At 37.4% G+C, this 26,722-nt stretch overlaps 2 protein-coding genes and 1 pseudogene across 3 annotated transcripts in view; 2 read left to right on the top strand and 1 right to left on the bottom strand.

The window, feature by feature from the left end:
* The window catches only part of LOC150080851 (uncharacterized), a 140,037-nt gene extending 131,136 nt beyond the window's left edge, over positions 1-8,901 (bottom strand). Inside the window, exon 1 of the mRNA XM_090380840.1 lies at positions 8,848-8,901. Within this exon, the coding sequence (XP_090236966.1) occupies positions 8,848-8,901 (54 nt within the window). The remainder of the gene's footprint in view (positions 1-8,847) is intronic.
* Positions 8,902-13,648: 4,747 nt separating this feature from the next.
* On the top strand, positions 13,649-16,354 carry LOC150080850 (general transcription factor II-I repeat domain-containing protein 2 pseudogene; annotated as a pseudogene).
* A 499-nt stretch (positions 16,355-16,853) lies between these two features.
* The window catches only part of jbug (filamin-type immunoglobulin domains fbug), a 1,114,928-nt gene continuing 1,105,059 nt past the window's right edge, over positions 16,854-26,722 (top strand). For both annotated transcript variants that reach the window (XM_090381438.1, XM_090381439.1), the window contains exon 1: positions 16,854-17,279. In XM_090381438.1, the coding sequence (XP_090237564.1) occupies positions 16,922-17,279 (358 nt within the window). In that variant the 5' untranslated portion in view covers positions 16,854-16,921. The remainder of the gene's footprint in view (positions 17,280-26,722) is intronic.

Here is a 26,722-nt window from a genome sequence, read left to right as displayed (position 1 = left end):
TATCCCATGCATTTTCTTCTCTGCCATATATCTCATTAGTTCATCTGACATCCATTTTGGCCTAAACCTTGAACAATATTACTTAGTTGGTATGTAAAGCCTAGTAACTTCCAAGATAAGTTTTGAATGCTTCCCATTTTGAATTTACTGTTGGTAACATCATCAGTTGGTCCACTGTATAGAATTTAAATACTGCCACAGACCGTCGTAGTCGCCTTTACGAAAGCAAAAACCCTTCCCTTTACACCTGAAGGTAGTTACCTCTTTGAGTAAATCCCACTTCAGCACACTGTGATCACTGCCACCTAGTGGTTCCTTTATCTACAGATTCTTAATGCATGAAGAATCGTATGACTGATAAACAAATCAAGAGTATTGCTCTCTCTAGTTGCCTCCCGAACATGCTGATGTAGAAAACAATCATCCAATAAATCCACAAAAGCCTTGCTAGTGTGTGAGTAACCAGCCCCCAAATTCCAGTCAATATCTGAGAAATTAAAATCCCCCATTATAAGACTCTCTGACTTACTGGCCCACTCAATTTCCTTATACATTCTCGTATTATACTCGTCAGAGTCATTAGGCCTATAGCACACTCCTACTCTCAATTTTGATCTCCCAATGCTTATGTCGCACCAAACTGACTCGACACTGCACTGTCCAGCGATGTCGACTGGCTTCACTATCTTGGATTTTATGTGTTTCTTCACTAATAGCATAATTCCTCCTCCCTTCTTATCCTGTCTGTCCTTTCTGTAGACGTTGTGCTCCCCAAATTCCAGTTCTGCATTCCTTATATCTGTGTGACACCACGTCTCTGATATCCCAACAATATCTGCCTTTGATGTATTGAGCAATACCTCAAATTCCACAAATTTGTTTACCAAACTCCTAGCATTGGTGTACATGCAAATATACATGCACCTGTTTCTATTCTTAGCTACCCTAACACAACCCATGTGTTTACTTGTACTTCAATGACTCCCAGCACTCTCTGAAATATCCTGCGTCTTGTTTTTTAGGCGTCTGCTCATTCCAATAGAAAGAGTGCAAGAATCGCTTTCACCTCTACCAGTGGCTACTGTTAATCTATTAATCTTTGTCTCCCCCTAAGCTAGCAGGTTTCCAAGCCACCTCACACTGCCTCGAAAGCATCAGCAAATATTCTTGTACCCTTTCTATTTAAGTGTATCCCATCCCTGTAGAAGCAGTCTCTGCTGTTAACAAGTGCAGTCCAGGCTGAAAAAAATTCTACCCCTTGAGCCTTGCACAATCTTTCCCGGGCCGAATTGATCGACAAGGCTCTCATTATATACTCCCTCCTATCGTGTCTGGGCAGAATTGCAGATACTTTCAAATTCAACCCTAATTCACGGCTTTTTTTCAACAGTGACCTGTACTTGTTAAGTAATTGTGCCGGTTTCCTACTCTTAATATCATTAGTGCCAACGTGTACAACAACATCACCTTTTGTGCCCTTAAAAGATGATATCCGCTTTACAACGTCATCAACTTTGACCCTGGCGACATACCGTTTCCTGTTCCACCTATCCTTTTTACAAAGCATGTTCCCCGTTTCTGTGACAATAGAGCCACCAACAACAACTACTAGTTCCTGTAGGACCAGCGCATTCTGCTTTGGGGGTTGCCGCTGTGTTTCGTGATGACCAAGTGCAAGCTCTGGCGTTGATGTGGGTAGCTGAGAGTTTGATGGGCCCCTCAATTTAGTTCCTTCGAGGGCATCCATCCTGTCCTTCAAGCTCTCATATAGGCCCATAACAACGGTATGTTGTCGCCTGATTTCTTAACACTCCTTGCATCGCGCATACACAAAGACATCCCCCATGGCAATATCCTGTCCCGTACCCGATTGATCCACAAACATCATGCAAAAAAGTGTATTTTAAAAGGCTGTGATTCAGAGGGCAACTGTCCCACCTCAGTTCTCCCCTGAGCCACAGCACTTCCATTAGGTTGAGCCTTTTGCTTTGCTACTCTGGTTTGAGTCATGATTTCGATTTAATTTCAATTTCAGTACAAAATTATAACCCTAACTTGTATCCCAACACAGTTATAACGCTATATATATTTTTCAGTATCAACCATTATCTACGAATTGCGTTTATATAACTTCCGTGTCAAATTATGTTACGTTTGTAATCTAAGTCGTTATATTTCGGTATTGTCGGTATTGTTAGTTTACCAATAAACATTCTTTTGTTTATGTACTTATGCCCATTGTCATACGTTAATCTTAGTATAAGGTTTATAATAAAGGAACAATTTTTTTGAGATATTTCAAATCCTGACTATAATAGATAGGGTCTTGGAGTGAAAACAAAACGCTGATCCACGTTGCAACTTCTATTTACTACGACGCAGAATAGATCTTAAGGGCATTCGAGATCATTGTCGTATCATAAAAACACTAGAGTCACTAGACAATCACATAAGTTCAGTGGCGTTTTCTGGAACATCATCACTAATTATCAAACATGCCCAGGAATTTTGTTACACATTGCATCTTAGATAATACCGAGAGTTGAAAGTCTTATTCTCCATAGGAAGAATGATGGCCAGAAAAATCCCATTGGAACATTATCCAATTATATTAAAGGAGGCAGCAAAGGAAGTAAGCAAACCCTTAGCCGTAATCCTGAGAGAAACATGGATTCAGGAGAGAATCCTGCGGACTGGCGATGTGCAAATACATCCCCAGTTCACAAAGGGGGAATGATCAAAGGGTGACACGATTAAATATAAACCCGATAGTTTGACTTCTGTTCCAGGGAAAATAATCGAGTCACTGCTAAAAGAAGTAATGCAGAGTCATTTCGACAACGCCGCAATTATAGTTCAGACAGAGCAAGGGTTTGTTAAGCGGAAATCTTGTCTAACCAGTTTTTTTGTATAAAATGATTTTACAAAGGAGCTGGATTCAAAATGCAATTTTGAGAGAGAGAGAGAGAGCCCCTGGGATTAAAATTGTTACATCTCCCATTATTTTCTGTCTTTTCTACGAATGCACCGATGGCTACTTTTCACCAAGTACACTAGTGGTCACTGAGTTGTGAACACGAGCCCAATACTGTGTTGTTTCTCCGTTCTCAATAATAATAGCCGCTCTTCAGTGTGTTCTACCACATGACTGAAGACGTGCATAGCAATTTTCAGCTATGCTGCCTGCAAGGCTTTTCAGAGTATTTCACCTCGCTTCCCTTTTCAAACAATCTAGAGGTATTTCGTTGGGTTGAAGTCAAGCAAATGTAGAGACCAAACCAGATGGTTGATATCTTTATTGTGTTCTTAAGCTACTCGTACACAGATCGAGCCCGATGACATAGCGCATTGCTACAAGGCTGAATGCAGACGAGCTGCCGCTAGATCTCACTAATGAAACGTTGGTTCTTATGCACCAGGGGAGGTCCCAGTCGTTATCAGCAAAATATTTCCATATTCAGCAACCACCGCCTTCTCCCTGTATAGTTGGGAAAATGTACGATTAGTCCATGGAATCATGTTTCTTTCACCACACACGAAGTTCAACAGGTATTCGGACTCATTGGGTGATCATACTCGTTTCCAATCCTCCAGTGTCCACAGTGTCTGTTGTCAACAAAACCCTAGTTTTGTTGACAACAGAGCATTCGCCCTCAATGATGAGAGCAGACATGAGCAGAAGATGTCTCTTGGATCGTCTGCTCTGAAACTCGATACGGCTGAAAGTGTGGAACATTGTCCTTTGTGACAGTGTTCTTGAATTCGCCAGAGGCCTCCTGTTCAAAATCTCACGCAATTGAAACGCTCTCTTCAGAAGTCTTTGGAACTGTATTTTCCCACCGACTCTTTAGAAACAGTTTTAGATCAGCGATTTCGTACTGCTGACTTGTGTTCCAACTCCAAAATTCGCTCGAACATTAGTTAGAGCGAATATTATGGTTAAAAACATGGATTTATTTAATTGGCAACTTATCCATGTTTCGAATTCTTAAAATTAGGCCATTAAGTATTCTTATTCTATTCAACAATGTTTATCTGAAGAATTACTAACTAAAGTCTGGAAAGTCGCCCTCATGAGATTTATCAAGAAACCTTTGGAAACCTCCATCTGAATCGTGAATACAGGCCATTTTCTTTTCCCGCAAATCTTTCAAAATTTCTGGAACAGGTCATGACACTAAAAACAATTCAACTTTTTCTATCAAAAAGTTTTGTTCTCCTCATCAACACGGATTATTTCTTGGTTGCTCCTGCTAGGATGCTCTATTTGTATAACTGACCTTCTAAGTATGTAATTGCAAGTTTCAGCACATCAGCAACTTAGGCCATATTGCTCTCTATTAATGTCTGTAAATGGTGAGTGTTCAATGGTCGATTTGCTATTTACTAGGCAAGAAACCCGAGTTTTCGGAAGAAATAAACCATGGTAACATCTTCTGGTATCAGCTAACCCAACCACGCTGTGAAAAATAACAATAAAGATTCTTCACATCATTGATGGAATTTGAACTGAGGTCATTTTCACGATAACTGTAACAACAGTGCTATCGTCACCGTCCTCCCCACATCGAGCGGAAAAGGCCAGGGTTCGAATCCCGTCTATGACTCGAAGAATTTTAATGGGGTTTTTTTACTCCGTGGCTGGGTTAGTCGGTCTCAGGCGTAAATAGCAAGTTTTTTTCCCCCAGAAACTGGAGTTTTTCGTCCAACAAAACAGGCAAATCGACTAGAGAACACGCAATTTACAGACACAAAACACATCGGTCATCATCATCACCATCAGCCACTTTCAATCCACTGCAGGATGAAAGCCTCTTCATCAACTTTCCAGTTGATGAACAGGCCTTCTGTTTTGTGCAATGGTCATCCATTTAGTATCCACGAACTCGAGAATTTCCTCTGTCCATCTCCGTTGTCTTCGATGTACTCCTTTTGGATACCATTTTGTTATTTTCTTAGTCGAATTGTCATCATGTCTTTGAGCTGTGTCCTGCACAAGACCATATCAGTTCTTTAATTTTGATAAGAATGTCTTTTACTGCAGTTTGCTGCCTATGTAGTAATGGAGTATATGAACTAAATGCTACTCAGTACACATGTTTGAGCCGACCGGGCTAGCCGAGTGGGTAAAGTACCTACCCGGCAACCCAAAGGTCGCGGGTTCGATTCCCGCCTCGGGCTTGGATCAAAGTACTGCAAAAACCTTGGGAGGTGCAATATGGCCACAGAAGCCGATGCGCCAACAACTACCAAATCAAAAAAAAAAAAAAAAAAAAAACACATGTTTGACTTGACTATGGCCTGAGGGGGGGGGGGTCAGGAAATTTTTTTTTATTTTTTTGGCATTGATTTGTTTTCCTCTCGATAGATGGCGATCTCTATAGTGGTATTTTCAGAATGTAATTTTCAATTTATTTTTGGGCAGGGCTCGATGTGTTTCGTGGGCATTGACGTTTCCTCACGGTTGTGTGGGTCACCCGTTACTTTTGGGTTAGATGTAGTCTTTGAATGTATCGGTTGTGACAACAAAGTGAATTTTTGTGAATAATTTTAACGTTAATCATGATGTGTTGTATTGTGGATCTTAATTCGGAAGATGCATTGTAGGAAGTTTATTTTGGCGTGGTTATGCTGTGGGGGAGGGCCGCCCTCCGCCGCTCCGGCGTCTGCGACGTAGATGCAACATCTTGTTTGTTTGCGGGATGAAAAACCTTTTTTTTTCATTTGACGAAGTTTGGTCATACATGAAAGATTAAAATTCCTTGCTGTTTCCTTCTGTTGTTGAGATGTGAAAATAAAATTATCTGCATTCTTAAAGTTTTTTCTTGAAAAGTTCACCTGTCTTTGAAAAGCTGAAATATTAAACCTGCATAGTTGTTTCTTTGAAGTCTTATCTACATTACCTGCTATGATTATGTTATTTTTCTGAAACCTCTGTATATGCTCGATGTGTAAAATCTATTCCAAAGTAAAATTTAAGATTTAAAATTAAGCAGTTGTTAAACACTTAAAAGGTTATTTTATTCTATAATACTAAAGAATCACACAGACACAGATAATATTTGCAAAAAAATTAATTTTATTTGAGTGTAACCAATAGACAAATTCTAAACAAGATCCCAGTAAGCATACGAATCATTTTCTACGCTAGCAAGAGAATGAAATTCATGTCTATAAATATAATTCTCACTCACATACTTTTACACAGAAAACATTTTCTGTCCCTCTTTCAGCTAGTTGAACGGGAATGCACTATATTTGAGAAAATAACCGGCCTCTAGTTCTCTCATCATAGCTATATCTGCCTGGTAGATGGCATAAGAGTTGAATTTGGGGTGTTTAACTTCTCTCATTCATTTAGCTAAAAATATTTGCACCTTAATAAAAGGACTTGCTGTGCTGAGATAGTGTTCGTAAACATGTAAAAAAGGTATTTCGAATGAAGCAGGAAAATAGTAATCAGATCTCAGTCACTCATGTACCTGATCGAGGTCTTCCATAACTGTAAGCTTCATTAGATGGAATAATGGTTTTCTGATTCCCATATCTGTAGGATATCATCAATAAATGGGGTTTTAATGCATGATACCTCCAGCTCAGAAATGTCAAGAATTAATTGAACTTCTGTCCCATTGTCAGTGTGCATGCTTATAGTTGCCTTGGAATTGACTGTTTCAACTGTTAACCGGTTGAGATGTAATGTCTCTTTAGTCCTTCCACGAAGGAGTACAAAAATTTCCCTAATTTTTCTCACTGATTTTTTTATTTTTTTTTTATCTCACTAATCGCTATGTATACATGTATAATATCTTCTGTACAGCAGCTCCAGGAACATGAGTTCATCTCCGCCATATTAATCTGTGATGATACAAACTCTGTAGAACGGCCAGAAACGTGTAGTGTCATGTTTGCGTATATTATGTGTTGTTTAGTTGTTTCTGGCCTCTTTACCCCTGGGCAGGCGATCTCCCGGAAAGCGTGCCCAGTGCCCGTCTACACCACGAGGAGGTGGGCCACAAGTGGAAATGTCCTTAGCCAAGTGGAGATAGACCATTACAATCTTTGTCTTCCCTGAAGAGAGCGAAGTTCCGCAACAACCGGAGGTAGTGCTATATCGGTGGGTGCCAGCAAATCATGCACCCACAGCTACCCAAACTTAAGGTACCAGAATAGAGAAAAAATAAATAAATAAAATCGTAATTTAGAAAAAATAAAATAAATAAGTTAAAAAAAAAGTAAAATAAAATACAGCCAGGCCTCGCATAACGCGAGTTCGATTAACGCGTTTTTCAATTACCGCTATTTGAAAAAAATATACCACTTTTCACTTTACACGATGCAAATTTCCAGTTAACGCGATCTTATTTTTTTTTTTTATGTGATAGTTGAAAAAGATTTGAATTGCACGTTAAGCTCAGACGAGCAATAAACAAACGTTTGCCTGTTGGCCGCCTCAGTGTGGTCCATCAACCATCGGAAGAAGACGTGTTTGTCTCCTGGTAATAAAGTCAATGCAGACTTGCATTTAAAAACTCAAATTTTTAAATGAGCCAGATGAAAATGTTACCGAGAAGGAGATAACGGCAAAAGAACTAGATGAAATCTTTCGTATAGCAGAGAACCTCAAACCTTTTGTTTGAGATTCTCTGCGATATTTACTTCGCCAGGGCCCAGAGAAGATTGTTGTCGGCTATCCGAAATTGATTGATGAAAAGAGAGAGTCAACACTGTTCAAATATTTCCGCAACAGTCATTTCTTCATTGTGTATTTTATGTCAGAGGTTACCAAACTTTCTCGGTTCACGGTGCCCTTAGTGTCTCAGTAATTTTTTCACGGCGCACCCAGACCAAAAGAAATACTTAACAGTTCCGTAGTTAGGTCCAAACAACTTAATAAGAAATGTTGAAACTGTGAACTACTTCGAGCCAGTAGTTCGCGCGGTGTCCGACAGATGTCGAGTATCGCTGTGTTTCCCTCGAAAATTTAAAATGTTCCGCGGCGCGCAGTTTGGGAACCGCTGTTTTATGCAATTCACATTTAATTTCATAATTATTTTCATTATTTTTTACATTGTATACAGTTAAAAAGGTATTTTTAAAATTCTTTATAGACATTCCAGAAGGTCAAGGACCAATTATAATTTTTCCTATTCGATTAACGCGTTTCCGTTTTGTGCGATGCGCTCGCGGGACGAATTAATGGCGTTAATCGAGGCCCTCCTGTACTTCAATGAGTGGTTTTTTACAAATTTCAAAGAACTTGAATAGTTCTTTGAAAATCATCTTAAAAAAAAAATAATGATAATAAAAATTGTAATATGCTGCGAGACTGTTGTGTCTCTCGATAGAGGAATGGTATTTAAATCATTGCTGTACTTTTTTCCATGCATAATTGAAATCATTTTTATTGCAGCAGGGAGAACAAGAGATTCAGCAATAGTATGTGATTTCAAATTTTTTCCTATTAAATATGAAACTTGCAATGATGCTCTTAAATCTTTACAAGGAACTGCAGTATGTTTCTTTATGAAAGATTTCAGACCTTGCATGGCGTCGGCATCTCTTTTGAAAAGGATTCAGTATTTTTCATTATGTAAATTTTTCATTATTTTTCTTATGTAAGTGTCTGTTCCATTTAGTAGGTTTCATGCTTTTGTTAGCCAGTTTTTCGTAATATATTACCATAAAGGACGTTGCTCATCTTCTACAACACTGTAAGTACTGTATAAATTCTTCTTGATATTTTCTATTCTTTTTGATTTGGAATTTGATTGGTCTCTACCAGAAATTGGTGGTTGCACTTGAAATAACGTTAGTGTCTAAAATTTTCACATGATACGTTCTTACCCTTTCAGCTTCTGAAGTATCTGTAGCAACGTTATTGTCATCACTGCTCGACATTGTTTTGTTCTGATTACCCAATTGTCCAGGGTAAAATATATAAAAAAAATATTTTTTTTTCTTTTTAAAAACAATGATAGTATAAAAAGTAGCAGAAGAATGAAAAACGCTTTCAAGTTGACGTGAAAGCACCGAATTATGAGGCAGAATAAAGCGTGCGTGGAACAGACTTGCTATTTACTGCAACCGAATATTAGCACCTCTGGCCTTTTAGGAAATTCCTGTAGGAATCACGAATTAAGAGCTAAAGGGGTTACGGTTCAGCAATTGGGTAGTACTGAGAAGTATTAACACTATACATACTCAGAAGTCATACTGGTCATCTGCTTTCTGTGTGTCTATAGCCAGTGAGCAAATTAAGGGGTATTACTCACAAGGACAATAAGTAAGAAATCCACCTGTATAGCACGTGAAACCACCCTAAAAATAAAGTGTGACTATAGGGTTCATTCATATTTCAAACTTCGTCCGAGTAGTAAGGTCTCTACACCTACATATTGAAAAAAATATTTTTAACAACAGGTTTTTTAGCCTTTATGTACATAATAACTAATTTTATTTAAAAATTGCTGCGATCCCTCTGGGGGTCGCGCCCCATAGTTTGCGCACCACTGGTCTAAGAAACGCCCTGGTATAACAGTTGGTACCATGAATTATGTGAGCGAAAGGTATACGAAGGAGAGAGAGAGAGAGAGAGAGAGAGAGAGAGAGAGAGAGAGAGAGAGAATAGTAGTAGTAGTAGTGCCATGTGATGCAAGAAAGCAAATGTATGAGCTTATGCAGCATCAGCCAAAAAAAAAAAAAAAAATCACACCATTCCCTCCAAATGCCTGTCCAGTTCCTCCTTAAATTTATTCAACCTATCAACTTCCACAGCGACAGATGGAAGTTTGTTCCAGCAATTAACCACCCCTGGCTAAAGGCAAATTTCCGCACATCTAATCTACATTTGTCTTTTCTTAATTTAAATTTATGCCCCCTTAGGTTCGTAATCTGAACAAGTGGAAGGATCCCATCAGAATTCAGCGTGCTGAACCCATTCAAGGCCTTATACACCTCAATCAGATCACCGCGCAGGTGCCTAGTCTCCAGCCACTGCAATTTGCAGAAATTAAGCCTCTCTTGATAAGAGGATCCCTTCATTCCCCTCACCAATCTTGTTGCCCTTCTCTGTACACTCTCAAGTAAATCTACATCCTTCCTAAAATGAGGCCTCCAGACCTGTACGCAGTACTCAAGGCGTGACCTGACCATTGCCTTATACAGAGGGACAATCACCTCCTTTTCCCTGCTAGCAAAATTCCTATATATCATTGACAAAACCCCATGACCTGCCTTGGCAGCCTGTCTGCATTGCTCAGAAAACTTCATATCTGCCTGCACAATTACTCCCAGGTCTTTTTCATTTTCTACCACCTTAAGTGTAGTACCACACAGTTGGTACGTTTCTCTGAGGTTACTTCTACCCATATGCAGTACTTTGCATTTGTGAAGGTTAAACTTCAGTTGCCACTTCCTAGCCCATCTGCCCAAATTATCTAGATCCTGTTACAGTAGCACACTGCCATTACTGTCATTAACAACCCTGCCAACCTTTGTACCATCTGCAAACTTCGACACTAAGACTGATATACCTTCATCAATATCATTGATAAATATACAAAACAACAGTGGACCCAACACCGAACCCTGTGGGACTCCGCTAATAATATTAGTCCAAGAAGAGCAGCACCCATTGATTACCACCCTCTGCCTTCTCCCACTTAACCATACTTTTATCCATGGTAGCAACATACCCTTAATACCATTCTGCTCCAATTTGTACAATATTCTTTCATGCGCAACAGTGTCAAAAGCTTTTCTGAAATCCAAATATATGATATCAAAATTGTTTTTTGCATCCAGTTCCTTTGTAACCACATCATAATATCCTATCAAATTTGTCAGACAAGACTTTCCCTTAACAAACCCATGCTGTGTCTGAATTATTGCTGCAGTCTTGTCTAGATGATCCTGCAATGCATCTTTAACCAGCGACTCCATTATTTTACCCGGAACAGAAGTTAAACTAACTGGTCTGTAATTACTCGTGTCACTGTTCGATCCCCCTTTGTGAATTGGGGATACATTTGGACATCTCCAGTCCGTGGGAACCTCCTCTGAGTCCAAGGATACTCTCATAATTATGGCTAAGGGTTTGCTTAGTTGCTTTGCCGCCTCCTTTAATATAACTGGATAGATCCCATCCACCCCAGGTGCTTTTCTTACGTTTTACTTCAACAGTTTCTCCTCCACTTTGCTCTCAGTTATTACAAAATCATTAAGTATCCTGCTACAATTTGATAATCTTCTGCCATTTTCAAACCTTAATAATTCCTCACGTGTGAATGTAGATGCAAAATACTCAATCAGTTTGTTTGCTATCTGAGCAGGATCATTAACAGTCGAACCATCGATGTCAAGTGGACCAATCAGATTCATCCCCTTCCTTTTAGAGTTTATATAAGTAAAGAAATCCTTGCTGTTTTTCTTAGCATCTTTTGCCAAAGATTTCTCGTAATCTGCCTTCGCCTGCCTAACCTCCTTTGTAACTTGGTTACAGATCAACTTGTAGCTATCATAGGCTAACGAATGACCTTCCCCTGCTTTTGAATTTTTCTCCAATATAGTGCTAAGAATATTTATATCAATTATTGGCAAAAACAATCAAATGTAGTGAGAATTTGTATTTATTATTTATTTTCTATATATAATATCGGCTTAAATACATCATAGATAACTCTTAAGAAACTACGATGGGAGTTAACAGGATCATTAACAGTCGAACCATCGATGTCAAGTGGACCAATCAGATTCATCCCCTTCCTTTTAGAGTTTATATAAGGAAAGAAATCCTTGCTGTTTTTCTTAGCATCTTTTGCCAAAGATTTCTCGTAATCTGCCTTCGCCTGCCTAACCTCCTTTGTAACTTGGTTACAGATCAACTTATAGCTATCATAGGCTAACGAATGACCTTCCCCTGCTTTTGAATTTTTCTCCAATATAGTGCTAAGAATATTTATATCAATTATTGGCAAGAACAATCAAATGTAGTGAGAATTTGTATTTATTATTTATTTTCTATAATAATATCGGCTTAAATACATCATAGATAACTCTTAAGAAAGTACGATGGGAGTTATTGTTGGAGGCATCATTTGCTCTGTATCTCATATTGTGCTCTTCCTTAAAAAAGGTTGCTATGGTATTGCACTACCTCGAATAAGTTGGTAGATGACTTTCATCAACCGGTGAAATACCACCACTTTGCTTATTGGAGGCTTGAAGTGGTGAAACCCATGTTTAGTCTCTAGAGCAAAGTTTCCGGCGTCCTCCTCCCCCCGTACTTTTCCTTCAACCCATGCACGGTACTATGTACTATAGGTTTTGATACCTTTCGTGTTTGGGGTTTTCATAAAAAAAAAAAAAAAAAAAGTAACGCTTCACTAATAGAGAAGACTATTGTTACGTATTCTCAGTGGGTGGGCAGGTACTCTGCAGGTATTGCAGACATGACAACCCACTTGTGAAGATAATTACACAAAATGAGAAATGCCAAAGGGTTTATATGATAATATTTAAAAATAACTAAATGCATAATACGTAGTAGTAATAGTGGCATGTAATGCAAGAAAGCAAGCGTATGAGCTTTTGCAGCATCAGCCAAAAAAAAAAAAAAAAAAAATTCACACAACCATTCCCTCTAAATCAATCTTGTCCAACTCGCGGCCCAGGGGACTATGAATGCGGCCCAACAAAAAATTGTAAAATTACAAACTTTATGAGATTGCGACTAAAAATACCATTAATAATACTACAAACACAATTTTAACATGCTATTAATTTATAAGCGATGGATTTTTGAATTCAACACGTTCTTTAGCAATGAGAGATTCATAAAATCATTCTCAAATAATTGTATTTATTCAAAATTACCGCCCATGCGAGTAGTTACTTCTCGACATAATAAATGGTGCGTTAGCGCTCTTGCTTCCTACTTTTGCCACGCAATAGATGCCTCTCTATGTGCGACATGGGTACGCTGGTACGGCTTTCACTAAGCAATTGTAAACAGTCGAGTTGACACCGAAGAATGGTGCAGACGTTACGTGTGTTTTTGGCGAGTAAAATGCAGTGACTATTGATAATATTTCTTCCTACCTACCTTTGTAAACGACAGACGTTTTTGGTTATTTAGAAGACATGGAAGTATTTTTATTTGATTATTAAACCTTGCTTTCTAATTTTCAATCTATTTCTTTTTAAATTCCAGCATGGCTTCCACATGGCTTTTCAAAAGAAATCCAAACCAAATAAATAAAATAAAAATTATAGAAGAAGGAAGATTGTTCAACGAAATGTGGACAGATGACTACATTTTTGTCGAGGCAAATACTAAGGCAATCTCCTTAATTTGTAGGGAAATTGTGCCAGTTTTCAAAGACTACAATTTGAAAAGGCATTACACGCAAAAACATGCTGCGAAATTTAGTGCGTATCAAGAAATGTGTCGTAATGACAAAATATCGGAACTGGAAAAAGTCTATCATCTCAACAAAGTTTTTTTTAAAAAAATAACTCAAACGGATTCTATTATAAAAGCTAGTTATGTGGTTGCAAACCTGATAGCAAAAAAAATCAAAACCATATGCCGATGGTGAGTTTATTAAGCAATGTATGGAAAGCGTGGCAGATATAATTTGCCCTGATGAAAAAAGGGGATTTTTCTAAAACCAGTTTGTCTCACCAGACTAAAGCCAGGCGAATTGATGAAATAGGAAAATCTATCGAAAAAGGTTTGCAGAGTAGAACTGCTAATTTTAAATGTTATGCTTTGGCGATAGACGAAAGTATTGATGCTACTAATACAGCTCAATTGGCAATTTTTATTAGAGGTATTGACGACGAATATAATATCACTGAGGAAATGGCTTCTTTAGTGCCATTAAAAGACACAACTAAATCAAGAGATTTATACGAAGCAGTGAAAAATACGTTAAAGCGATTTTCTTTGTCCATTGTAAACATATTTGGTATAGATAAGGATGGTGCCCCGGCGATGATAGGTAAAAGAGATGGACTTATAAAATTAATAGAAGATGATGCAATTGCCTCCAAAAATTTACGTATGATGAAATATCACTGCATAGTATACCAAGAAAATTTATGCGCAAAAGCTTTAAAGATGGATAACGTCATGCAGATTGTCATCAAGGCTGTAAATTTCATAAGGGCCAAGGGATTGAATCATCGCCAATTCCAGGAATTCCTTAAATTTATGGATGCTGTCTATGGGGACATCATTTACTTTTCGGAAGTAAGATGGTTAAGTCGAGGTAAAATGTTGAAAAGATTTTATGATTTGCGAAATGAAATCAAGTCGTTTATGGAATCAAAAACAAAATTTGCGCAAGAATTTGACGATGAAAACAGGCTCACAGATTTGGCATTTTTGGTAGACTTTACCTCTCATTTAAATGAGCTAAACATGCGTCTTCAAGGTGAAAACAAACTGATCAATACAATGTTTCAAACTATAACAGCGTTCGAAATGAAACTGAAACTATGGCAATCTCAAATTAAGGCAAACAATTTTATGAATTTCGACACGTTGGCTATACACGGTCCTGTGAACAACGAAAAATATTTTTTTCTTTGTTCACAGGACATTTTTTTTTGCTTTTCGATTTGATACAGGAATTTGAGAACAGGTTTCAAGATTTCCGGAAAAATCATCAATCTTTTGGTATGTTTGCGACTCGATTTTCAGTCGATATAAACATATTACCTGCCAATTTTCAAATGGAATGCATAGAGCTATAATCTGACATTCAACTTAAAGAAAAATTTGATCATGTCTCTTTACTGGACTTCAATAAGATATATCTCCCCAGAGAAAAATATCCCTCGCTTCACAATCATGCCTTATTCGTGTCATCGCTATTTGGAAGCACCTACATTTGTGAGCCGCTATTTTCAAGGATGAAGCACACGAAGAATAAAACTATAACCAAAATATCTGATGAGCACCTTGAAAACTCACTGAGAATTGCGACTACTTCCATCGAACCAAATATCGAAGCATTAGTGTCTCAAAAACAATGTCAAACATCTCACTAATTTCATATTGCTGTCTTGTCTTTTACTTTTATAATAAAAAATTCATGAATTAATGAAGTTTAAATTACTTAAATATGTTAACTATATATTTTCTACATTTTTTTGCTCATTAGCTATCGTTAGTGTTAGTGTATTTTTTGTGTGGCCCAAAACAACTCATCTTTTTCCAATGTGGCCCAGGGAAGCTAAAAGGTTGCACCCCTGCTCTAAATGTATGTCCAGTCACTCCTTAAATTTATTTAACCTATCAACTTCCATAACGACAGATGGAAGTTTGTTCCAGCAATTAACCACCCGCTGGCTAAAGGCAAATTTTATATCAATTATTGGAAAGAACAATCAAATGAAGTCAGGATTTGTATTTATTATTTATTTTATCTATATAATATCGGTGTACAATCAAATGAAGAGTTAAGAGTAAGAGTTTAATTTCTATATAATATCGGTGTAGATACACCATAGATAACTCTTAAGAAACTACGATGGTAGTTAGTGTAGTGTGGGAGGCATCATTTGCTCTGTATCTCATATTGTGCTCTTCCTTCACAACGATTTTCCATGGTATTGCACTACCTGGAATAAGTAACGCTTCACTGATAGAGAAGACTATTGCTACTTATTCTCATGTCTACAATACCAGGGTATCTGCCCACCCACCGATAATAGGCCAATAGCCTTGAAACGTTCACCAGGGGAGCCTGATGTTCATGGAGTTTCCGAGAATAGGTACCAACAATCTTCTCTACTGGGAAAGCGTTGCCTATACGAGGAATTTATGAGCTTTTGAGAAGTGTGAGTTGAAAGAGTAACTGTCCCTTTCTTCCTTCGACGGCATTTCTTCCTCTTCCTCTCCTCCTATCCCTTCCTACTTCTTTTTTGCTTTCCTATGTCTAATAGGGATAGTATGAGGATAATAGAGATCTTTATTATTATTATTATTATTATTATTATTATTATTATTATTATTATAAGCTGTATGGTGCAAGGAAGCCTAAGGCTTATGCTGCATCAGCCAAAAAAAAAAAAAAATCCCATACCACGTGTCAAACGGTGCCGTCTGGGTGGTGGTTCTCATTGAGAATAAGTAACTGGCAACTGGGAAGGAAGAGCACAATATGAGATACAGAGCAAATGATGCCTCCCACTCTACCATCGCAGTTTCTTAAGAGTTATCTATGATGTATCTCTACCGATATTATATAGATATTAAACTCTTACTCTTAATGTATTATGCCTTGTGCATTTAGTTATTTTTAAATATTTATTTAATTTAATTTTTAGTAATGACGAATAAAATTTTCCTTTCTTATATTACGTTATTTTCTGCTCAGCAGATGGCAGTATTGTCGCATATCGCTTCGTTTGGTGATTTCGCCGTTTCGGCAGGTTATCGGACCATAGAGTAGTACTGACAATTCCGGTTTTTTAACCTGAAGATGCTCGGACAGTGTAAGGTGGTTATTGGTGTTAACGTCTGGGTGTGTGGTGTACTCATTTCAATATGGTGTTTTTACTGTGAATTCTGAAATTTTATTTGTGACACGTTGTAAGGTTTAAATTTGAATAATGCAGTAAAGTTTATCGCCCTTGTTTATGACAAATTCTTTAAAAAATGCAGGGGACATTTGTAAAAGAATGTTCGTTTTGCGGAAGGTAAACAATAATTGTAAGGTTCGGTTTGCTTTAATTAAATATATTTTAATGATGACGATGCACAACAGAAATTGCATTATTTCATATCAGATCTACCGGAAAGATTTTTTTTTTGCTCGAAGTTGTATGTTATTCGTAATTTTACTGTTTAAGACGATTTAGCTTATTTGAGGAAAATTCTCAAAAGCCGAATGCATTGTGAAATGCAATGGAATCTGAAGATTTTTCTGATTTTAGTTTAAGTCACAGTGGACTAAAAGCACGATCCCCGGAAGGCCATGCTGCACGTGCCATGCATATCAAAGGTGACGAATACGTCTGGGTCGAAATTCAAGAAAAGACTTTTACTAACTGGGTGAATGAACAGATCCGTCCACTTAGCATGTACGTAAAAAATCTGCAGACGGACTTTTGTGATGGACTGAAGCTTATTGCTTTAATTGAAAGTCTTCAGAAACGAAGATTGAAGAAAATAAGGAAACCAATTAATCAACATCAGTACTTAGAAAATGTTCAGATAGCTCTCAGTGCAATGGCAGAAGACAATATTAAGCTGGTTAACATAGGTAAGTGCATTTTATATTAAAAATGAGATTCCGCTCTTTTGTTTTTACAAGTGAGGAAGAAAAATTAATTAATCCTTGATATTAGCATTGAAATTTAGTCTAGGTTGGAAAAAAAAATAGCATTGTAGTAGTAGTGGCATGTGATGCAAGAAAGCAAGTGTAAGAGCTTATGCAGCATCAGCCAAAAAAATAAAATAATCACACCATTCCCTCCAAATGCCTGTCCAGTTCCTCCTTAAATTTATTCAACCTATCAACTTCCACAACGACAGATGGAAGTTTGTTCCAGCAATTAACCACCCGCTGGCTAAAGGCAAATTTCCGCACATCTATTCTACATCTGTCCTTTCTTAATTTGAATTTATGCCCCCTTAGGTTAGTAATCTGAACAAGTGGAAGGATCCCATCAGAATTCAGCGTGCTGAACCCATTCAAGGCCTTATACACCTCAATCAGATCACCGTGCAGGTGCCTAGTCTCCAGCCACTGCAATTTGCAGAACTTAAGCCTCTCTTGGTAAGAGGATCCCTTCATTCCCCTCACCAATCTTGTTGCCCTTCTCTGTACACGCTCAAGCAAATCTACATCCTAAAATGAGGCCTCCAGACCTGTACACAGTACTCAAGGTGTGGCCTGACCATTGCCTTATACACAGGGACAATCACCTCCTTTTCCCTGCTAGCAAAATTCCTATATATCATTGACAAAACCCCATGACCTGCCCTGGCAGCCTTGTCTCCATTGCTCAGAAAACTTCATATCTGATTGCACAATTACTTCCAGGTCTTTTTCATTTTCTACCACACAGTTGTAGTATCACACAGTTGGTACGTTTCTCTGGGGTTATAGGCGTGCTTTAATTAGTTTAATTCAGAAAATTTTATTGCAAGAGTTATAAACACTAAAGGAAACTTTTATAAATATTAACATCAAATGTTTTACATAATTGTTTATAATACATATTCAATACACCTGATTTATTTTATTGTAAAGAAAATATTTACCTAGCAATACTTTTCATTTTAGTGAATTTTCCTTAACAGTTTTTCATTTTTTAGTGCATTTACGTAAAATTCTTTGCATGATATATTGTGATTTGATTTCGGCAACAGTTCTCCTCCAACATTCTTATTTCTATCCTTGTTCCATACTTTTTTTTTTTTTTTTTTTTAAGGAGCATTAGCAACTAAGTCTATATTGCTCCGGGGATATGCGGTGGTCATTCCCTGACCTTTCTGCATCCTCCGTATTTGGTGGTCACGGGCTCGAACCCCGGTCTAATCAAGAAGCGTGTGCTACGCACTACTGCTCCTGCCCACCTGGCTACGGAGGCGCCTTTCCATACGTTAAACATTGAGCTAAATACTCCCTCACACATTGCATTTGAGTGAGGCAAAGCAAAAACAAAATTAATATTTTTTTCTCTATAGGTACTTCATATGCATTTAAAATTTTTATCCAAACTTCGTGGTATTTTGAGATCTTTTGTCGCCATATTTTTAAGGAATGATTTCAACAGAACATATTCTTCGTACAGCAAATCAATATTGAAATTTGGAATTTTAAATAAAAAAAGTTTGTTGCCTGAGCCTTAAACCATTACAACGAAATAAAAAAGAATTTAAGTAGAATGTAAAAGGTTACAAAGCATAATATGAATATTCTACAACCCTCTTTGTAAATAGGAGAGAATGTCGTATTTGAGTCTTTAATTAAGGGTGCATTTCAACAACTTTGTTGTCAGTTAATTCCTTCTTCCTAAATAATTATCTCAACAGGGTGTTTTATGATTTCTACTTTTTTCAAATGTTAAAAAAGGGGTATTTTTGAAATTTTATTATACTTCCAAAAGGGGTACGTTTGGCAACCTGTAACGTATATGTGTCATTCTCTTTGAGGAAAGCTGAAGCAAAATGAATTGCCACAGTTCATCCTCCTCTTCAGATTTCGAAGAAGATTTAGAAAATGCACGAGCTTTTCTTATAGCCGAGAAAACAAAAGAGTATGCAATGGATACACAATATCAACTGGAAGAGAACAGAAAAAGGCGAACTCCATCATTTACTGCAGGACTTAGAAGATGAAAATCATTTCACGATGTACTTACAGATGAATAAAGAAGAATTTAATTTCCTATATACGATAATCTAATTAAGGATGACATTCAAGGGCAAAATAGGCAATTTCGAAATTCAATAAGTGCCAAAGAAAAATTAGTTACCGTATTTCCCCATGTATAAGACGCACCTTTTTTTGAAAAATTTGGAGTCTAAAAACTGGGTGCGTCTTATACAGTGGTTGTAGATTTTTTTTTTGCCTGCATTTCCTGCTTTTTTGCGCTTGATGTCTTTGTGCTCATTGTTTTGCGCTTGTTACCAATATATTAGGTTACATTTTGCCACGTTCTGCCCAGAAATAGCTCAGAAAAGATTTTCGTACAGTGCTGAATTCAAGTTAAAAGTGATCCAGTTTGCAAAAGTGAAGCTGCTGAGTTTGGTCCTCCTCCAACTGAGAAAACAATCCGAGACTGGCTACGGGAAGAAGAAACCCTACTGAAAATGCCACGGCAGAAGGGCATGAGAGGCAAGTCAGCAAAATGGCCTGATTTAGAGAGGGAATTTAAGATATGGATTGAGGAGCAAAGGGCAATTGGAATTCCTGTGTCCACAAAGATGGTTCAGCATGAGGCAAGAAGGATTGCTGATGAAAAAGAAGTTACTGATTTCAAAGGAGGACACAATTGGTGCTTCAGGTTCATGAAACGGAATGGACTAAGCATGCGTACATGCACCAGACTTGCCCAAAAGATGCCTGAAAGCTATGAGCAGAAGGTCCTTGAATTTCATCGTTTTGTCATTCAGTGTCGGAAGACACATCAGTTCGAGTTGGGACAGATTGCAAATATGGACAAAGTTCCCTGTCAATTTGATGTCCCAAGTAACAGAACTGGACATGAAAAGAGCCATTATACAGTTGTTCTAGCTTGTGCCAACGGAACCAAGCTGCCTCCTATGCTGATTTTCAAATGCAAATGCAATTTGAGGAGTGATTGTCCACGTTCATGACACAGATTGGATGGATCAGGATGGGATGAAGATCTGGTTTGAGAAAGTTTGGAGCAGGAGACTAGGTGAGCTCTTACACAAACCTGCCCTATTGGTGCTTGATCAGTTCAGGGCACACATAACAAAAAACACAAAGAAGATTGCCGCAGAGCAAAAAACAAAACTTGCTGTCAAACCTGGAGGCTTGACATCCCAGCTCCAACCACTTGATGTTAACATTAACAAACCCTTCAAAGCTGCCATGAGTGATGAATGGAACCAATGGATGAAGTCTTCTGGGGAAAATTTGACACCCGTAGGAAGAGTGAAGAAACCAGCTATAGGAGAAGTTTGTACCTGGATGAAAAGATCCTGGGATAATATCAAGATTGAGATCGTTGTCAAGTCATTTAAGAAGTGTGGCATTTCAAATGCCATAGATGGAACTGAGGACGAGGCAATATATGAAGACAGTGATTCGCCATCAGACACAGAGGAGGACAAGCTAATGGATGGGAGTTTTGACAGTGATGAGTTGTATGAATTTTATGATGAATAAAACTTGAGTTCAATAACTTTATGTAATACATTTTTGTTTCAAATTTCGGGCCCCAAAATGAAGTTGCGTCTTATACATGGGGAAATACGGTATATGTTAAAGGAAAGTTGAAATACTGCAAGCTTCGTTTTGAATAAGGACTTATTCTGTCAAAATACGAAACAAAAATTTTTAATGAAATTTAATAACAACAAAAAACTACTTCTCAACCCTAAAAATTGAACTTGTAAGAAATTGTTATGAGTTTTGCAAATTGAAATGATTGACTTGTTTGTCCTCTCATTTTGTAATTCTGTTGGTCTATTTTCCTCCTTTGGCCATTTTTGAGCGCCCCTCTGACTGGAAATTTGCAGTGAGTATGCCAAGTAGCTGGTCAAAGTGGAGGTTGCTTCGGAAAGGCACAGGAGCAACGTATTTGAAGTTGTTATTTGTTTTCGGATATTCTTATTTGTGCACTCAAAACAGATCATTTACTTCTAATTTAATTTTCTGTTAGCATTTCCTCCATTTTCCTCTTGTCACGTGGTCACGCCTCATGAAATTTCTGTTCGAACAGAAAAATCTGTTCGGCCTTGAAGCCCAACGTGTTATCTTGTGAATACAGCCGATTAGAACAGTGCTCCCCGAGCAATAAAATAATTGGTAAATATAGCTCCCTCACATTTGATGTTAGATATGTATGTGAATGAAGTCTCGTGAAGTGATAATAGTGTGTTTCCGCCCTTATGGACAAGTATAGAAACACAGTTCCTGATACATGGTTAGTTGTAGTCCCCTGATGAAATACCTAACCATGTATCAATATTTATTTCCACTGACATCAGACTTTGTATTTTTCCTTCCCTTTATTTGACCTATAACTAAATTTGCCCACCCATTTCTGATGACAGCTTTACCACCTTTATTTCATTTTACTTAATTTTGTTTAATCATTTGGTATTAATAATTTTACTTTACAGTTCCTTCACCTCTAAATTGGCTTTGCAATTTAGCCCATAATTTTCTTAATTCATCATAACTTTTAGGATAATAACATTCTTTTGCCTTTTTTTTTCTACTTCTTTTATCTACTATCCTTACTCTTCTAGTCCTTGGCACTTTGTGTAATTTTCACTTCCATCTGTGCAAGCTTTATCAGTCTTATCTATTCTTACATATTATGTACTTTTGCATCCTTTACTGCTGCTTTATGCATTTTGGTGCATTTGTCATACCTTGCTTATTAATTTTTTGTTTTTTATTTTTCCATCAACTGTAACTTTGACCTTAAATTACATTTAATATATATATATATATATATATATATATATACAGGGTGTCTCAAAAATATTGGTACAAACGTTTAGGGGAGGTAGGTAACATCTAAAGGAATGTGAATCGCATAGGAACCCATAACCGGAAATGTCATGGGAAAATAGTAGCAGAGGCACAAGAAGCAGAAATGACACATGACAGTAATTAGTGGCAAACATTTATTTAACATAATATTAACAATGGAGTACGAGATGGATGCATTTCATGATGTTACAACAGATGCTCGAAGGTTCCACCATGAGACGCGATGCATGCGTGACAACGACGCAGCATGGATTGGCGGACACGGTTGAACACACCTGGAGTTTCTTTGACAGTAGCAGCAGCGCAGATGAGTCTTGCCACGAGATCCATTTCCGTCTCCACAGGCGATCCATACACGATAGATTTGAAGGCCCCCACCAAAAGAAATCAAGGGTTGATAAATCAGGTGAGCGTGGGGGCCAGGCAATGGGTCCACCACGGCCAATCCATCGATATCCAAAACGCCTGTTCAAATGGGCACGATCACACCTTCCATAATGGGAAGGCACCCCATCATGTTGAAACCAAATGTTCCGTCTCACATTTGCTGGAACATCGTCAAGTAACCGTGGTAGAACTTGTTCAAGAAATCCGAGTTCATGCGGGGATGGTAACAGGTATGGGCCGACTAAGCAGTTACCGACCATACCTGCCCACATTTATTGCGAAGCGATGTTGTGCCACATGCGGGTGCACACCGTGTGGGCCATCTGCTAATCCATACACTAGGTGCATGTCTGCCAGCTCACAGTTCGTATATCGATGCATGCTCTTCGTGCGGCGACTACTGCTTGAATGAGTAAATGAGAAATTTTCCCTCTCACGAACTGATGAACAGCGCCGTGTACCGACTTACGGTGATGTTTCCGGTTATGGGTTCCTATGCGATTCACATTCCTTTAGATGTTACCTACCTTCCCTAAACATTTGTACCAATATTTTTGAGACATCCTCTATATATATATATATATATATATATATACAGTGGATTCCGGTTATTTGGGCCACCGGTTAATCGGGGCAGCCGTTTATTTGGGGCAAATCTTAAAAAAACAGAACCCAATCGAGAAAACAGCCAGAGTTTACTTTGCTTAATTGGGACAAAATGCCGTTTAATAGGGGCAGGAGACCACAGCACTGAAGATTACCCTATGATTGTTTCCGACCATACCACGTAGTTCAGTCGGATTTCTGGAGGTCACAACCATAAAACAATAAAAACAATTAGCAGTCACCTGTTTATTGGGCTTTTGTGTTAGTGAAATCTTTCATAAACTGATAGTAAATTCAATCTTATTGAATTTGCGATAATACCGACAGCTGGAATTCTGTGGGTTATTATGGTAAAATGTGTTTACACTTCTATGGAATCTTCAATCATATAAAAAAAAATAATTTTCATAATCTTCTCTTCATTCCTATTTTTAAAGCTTCATAATTTGTTACTCCGTTCTCACTTGCACGTATCGTGTTACTTGCAATTTGTTCTTGTTCTTTGTTATTGATTGCTTATCTTTTTACTGTTTTAAATTTTAACCCCCACCCACAAATGACAGTGAACAGAAATGTCAACTAGTTTAGTTAGAAGAATTAATACGTATTACAGTACGTATTAATTCTTCCGATTATCACGTATATTTTTCCAAATTTCACGTATCATTTAATTTTTTAATTGGTAAGCTAATAAAGGGTAAATTTGTACTTAATATATCTTTAATTTTATAGCCTGTGAATAATATTCCTCCTATTTTTGCTAATTATAATTGCTGTTTAATTGAATTAAAATTCAATTCACAAACGTGATCACAATGACCAGCGTTTATTACACATCGTATAGTGAACGGTACTTTACAATGGTGACTCCATTGTAACGTGATTTGATTGTACAGTGAACCAATTGTAAATGGGGGGACATTGTATTTTTAACTATTTACGTGAAACTTCGGATAATTGGGGCAGCTGCTTAATCGGGCCAAAATGTACTAGTCCCGATGTGTCCCAAATAACCGGAATCGACTGTATATATATATACACACTGGTGTTCAAAGAAAGTGTATCACCCCTTAAAATTGTAATTGTTGTCCGAATAATGTAAGTATATGGCAATATTTCTTACAGATTGCATTAGATAAGATTGACACGCATAGATGATGACGTAATATTGCATCAGCTGGTACTTTCACTATATAAGCATGCTCTGCAACAGTTGCAGTCATTCCTTCCTTGTGTTAGGATGGTGAGTTACACGCAGTTGATGCCACGAAGAAAGAGTGCTATTGTTATTGTTGTTTTACGTGAGAAAGGATGTTCTTCCTGTCATATTGCTTATAGAGTGTCTTGTAATCAGTTGACAGTGAGTAGATTTATTTCCAAACTCAAGAATACTGGTTCTGCTGATAGAAAAGAAAGGAACCGGACGCAAATGAGAATCTACACCAAAACAGTACCACGTTTTTAAGCACTTATGCCTTAAAAACCATAAAGCTTCTTAGTCTGAGCTGAAAATAGAATGGGAAGAACATACAGGAGTGGTAGCAAGTGCAGTAACAGTCAAAAGATGCCTCTTCAAAAATGGACTTGTAGCCAGTCGTCCTAAGAAGTCCCTCCTCACACAAAAATGAAAAAGGCCCGATTAATTTGGTGTAAGGAGCATGTCAAATGGACCTCCGAGCAGTGGAAGCCAGTTATTTTCTTGGATGAGAAGAAATTCAACCTGCATGGCTCTGATGGGAGATAAACAATTCGCTGTAGATGTGGTAAAGAATACCATCCAGACTGTATGTGGTGTCTACAGTGAAATTCTCTACTAGCCAAATGAAATGGGGGTGCATTTCGTATTGCGGAGTAGGTCGCCTGCAGTTTATAAAAGGTACCATAAATGCCGATGGATACCTGGCTATATTGGAAGGCAAATTGCTGCACCCATTAGAGACCATTTCAACTTGGCAAGTAACTGCATCTTTCAGTATGACTCTGCTGCTTGTCATCGGGCGAAAAGTGTAAGTAGGCACATCTGTAGTTACTTTAGCTTCATTTCTGCATTAGAGGTTCGACAGTAATGTGTTTACATTTGTTACAGGTGTAAAAATTGTTGGAAGAACGGTCCATTACAACTCTTAGCTGGCCAAGGAACAGCCCAGACCTGAATCCTATAGAGAACTGTTGGCATCATGTGGAATCTGCAGTTGCCAGAAAGAAACCAAAAGACCCTTTGTGAACTTCAGGAAGCCGCAGTTCATGTTTTGAACCACAAACTATCAGTTGATTATCTTCAGAAATTGATCTTGTCAATGCCTTGATGGTGTGCTGCTGTCATCAGGGCCAGAGGTAGTATTCAACTAAATATTAGTTTGCACCTGGTGAACTTTTCATTTTGTTTTCCATTTAAGATGATAAACTGAAGCAAATTGAGGGCTTCTGATAACATTTCATCCGTAATTGTCATGTTTGTCAAAATTGTTGTATAAAGGTTGCAAATGCTCATTTTGGAATATTTTGAGTGCACCTGTCAAATATTACTTAGCTTTGCCTTAACTAGTAATAAATATCTTTTGTTTCTATTTCTGTTTGTGATGCTAGTAATTAATCTAACATACCATTGTGAAAAAGGGTTAAAAATGTGAAATTCCTAGGTGATCACTTACTTTGAACACCAGTGTATATATAATTTTTTTTTTTTTTTTTAATTATGAAATATTATGTACAAAATGCTTTACAAAAACTGAATTAGAGTATTACTTGAAAAGGAAAAATGGAAGGATACCAAAAATTTTCCCCTGTGTTTCTTCTTAAGGTCCTGGGAAACTTTTCAGACTAATTACGCTTCCATGTGTTCGGTTCCTCCTCCACCAAATAGAAATCTGTATAAACAGGGGTTCCTGTTTGGTGGTTTGCGATGATGATTTATGAGTTGCGCTAAAAATTCTATTTTTCAATTCAGTCTTCAATTTTTATAAAATAATTTTTATTAAAAAAAAATTAGTTGAAAAAAAAGTATAGTCTGCATGAATCTAGATGACCAATTAGTCAGTGTTATTAAAGACAGTAATGTAATGCATGTCGGTGGTGAATTTTGAATCGAACCTATCTAAAAATTTATGTAAATTTAGATAAAGATGGCACTCTGTGTGTGGAAACTATTTACATAATGCTTACTTTATCGATAATACAGATTTTCCTTGCTTTTTTAAATAACTTGTCTTTAGTAAAATTGGACGTAAGTCAGTGAGCTCAGTAAAATATAAAATAAATAAATAAATATATAAAAGTTGTATAGAAGTAAATTTTATATAATATAAATGTTTTTAAATTATAATAGACAAGGGATCGTTGGTTGAAGACTGGAATCATAAAGACAAATGATGTTGAAAAACATGGTAATGAGAAGCAACAGAATTGTCCCGCAAATTCAACTCGAGGTGACCAAGAAATTAGTAAAATGTATTCAACTGAATAAATTCTCAAATAGGCATAAAAATGTTCAAGATGTCAGGAATATAATG

The sequence above is a fragment of the Mastigoproctus giganteus genome, chromosome 9, assembly GCF_048544385.1.
Source record: "Mastigoproctus giganteus isolate SK-2022 chromosome 9, ASM4854438v1, whole genome shotgun sequence".
NCBI lineage: Eukaryota > Metazoa > Arthropoda > Arachnida > Uropygi > Thelyphonidae > Mastigoproctus > Mastigoproctus giganteus.
This window is presented reverse-complemented; position numbering and strand designations above follow the sequence as displayed.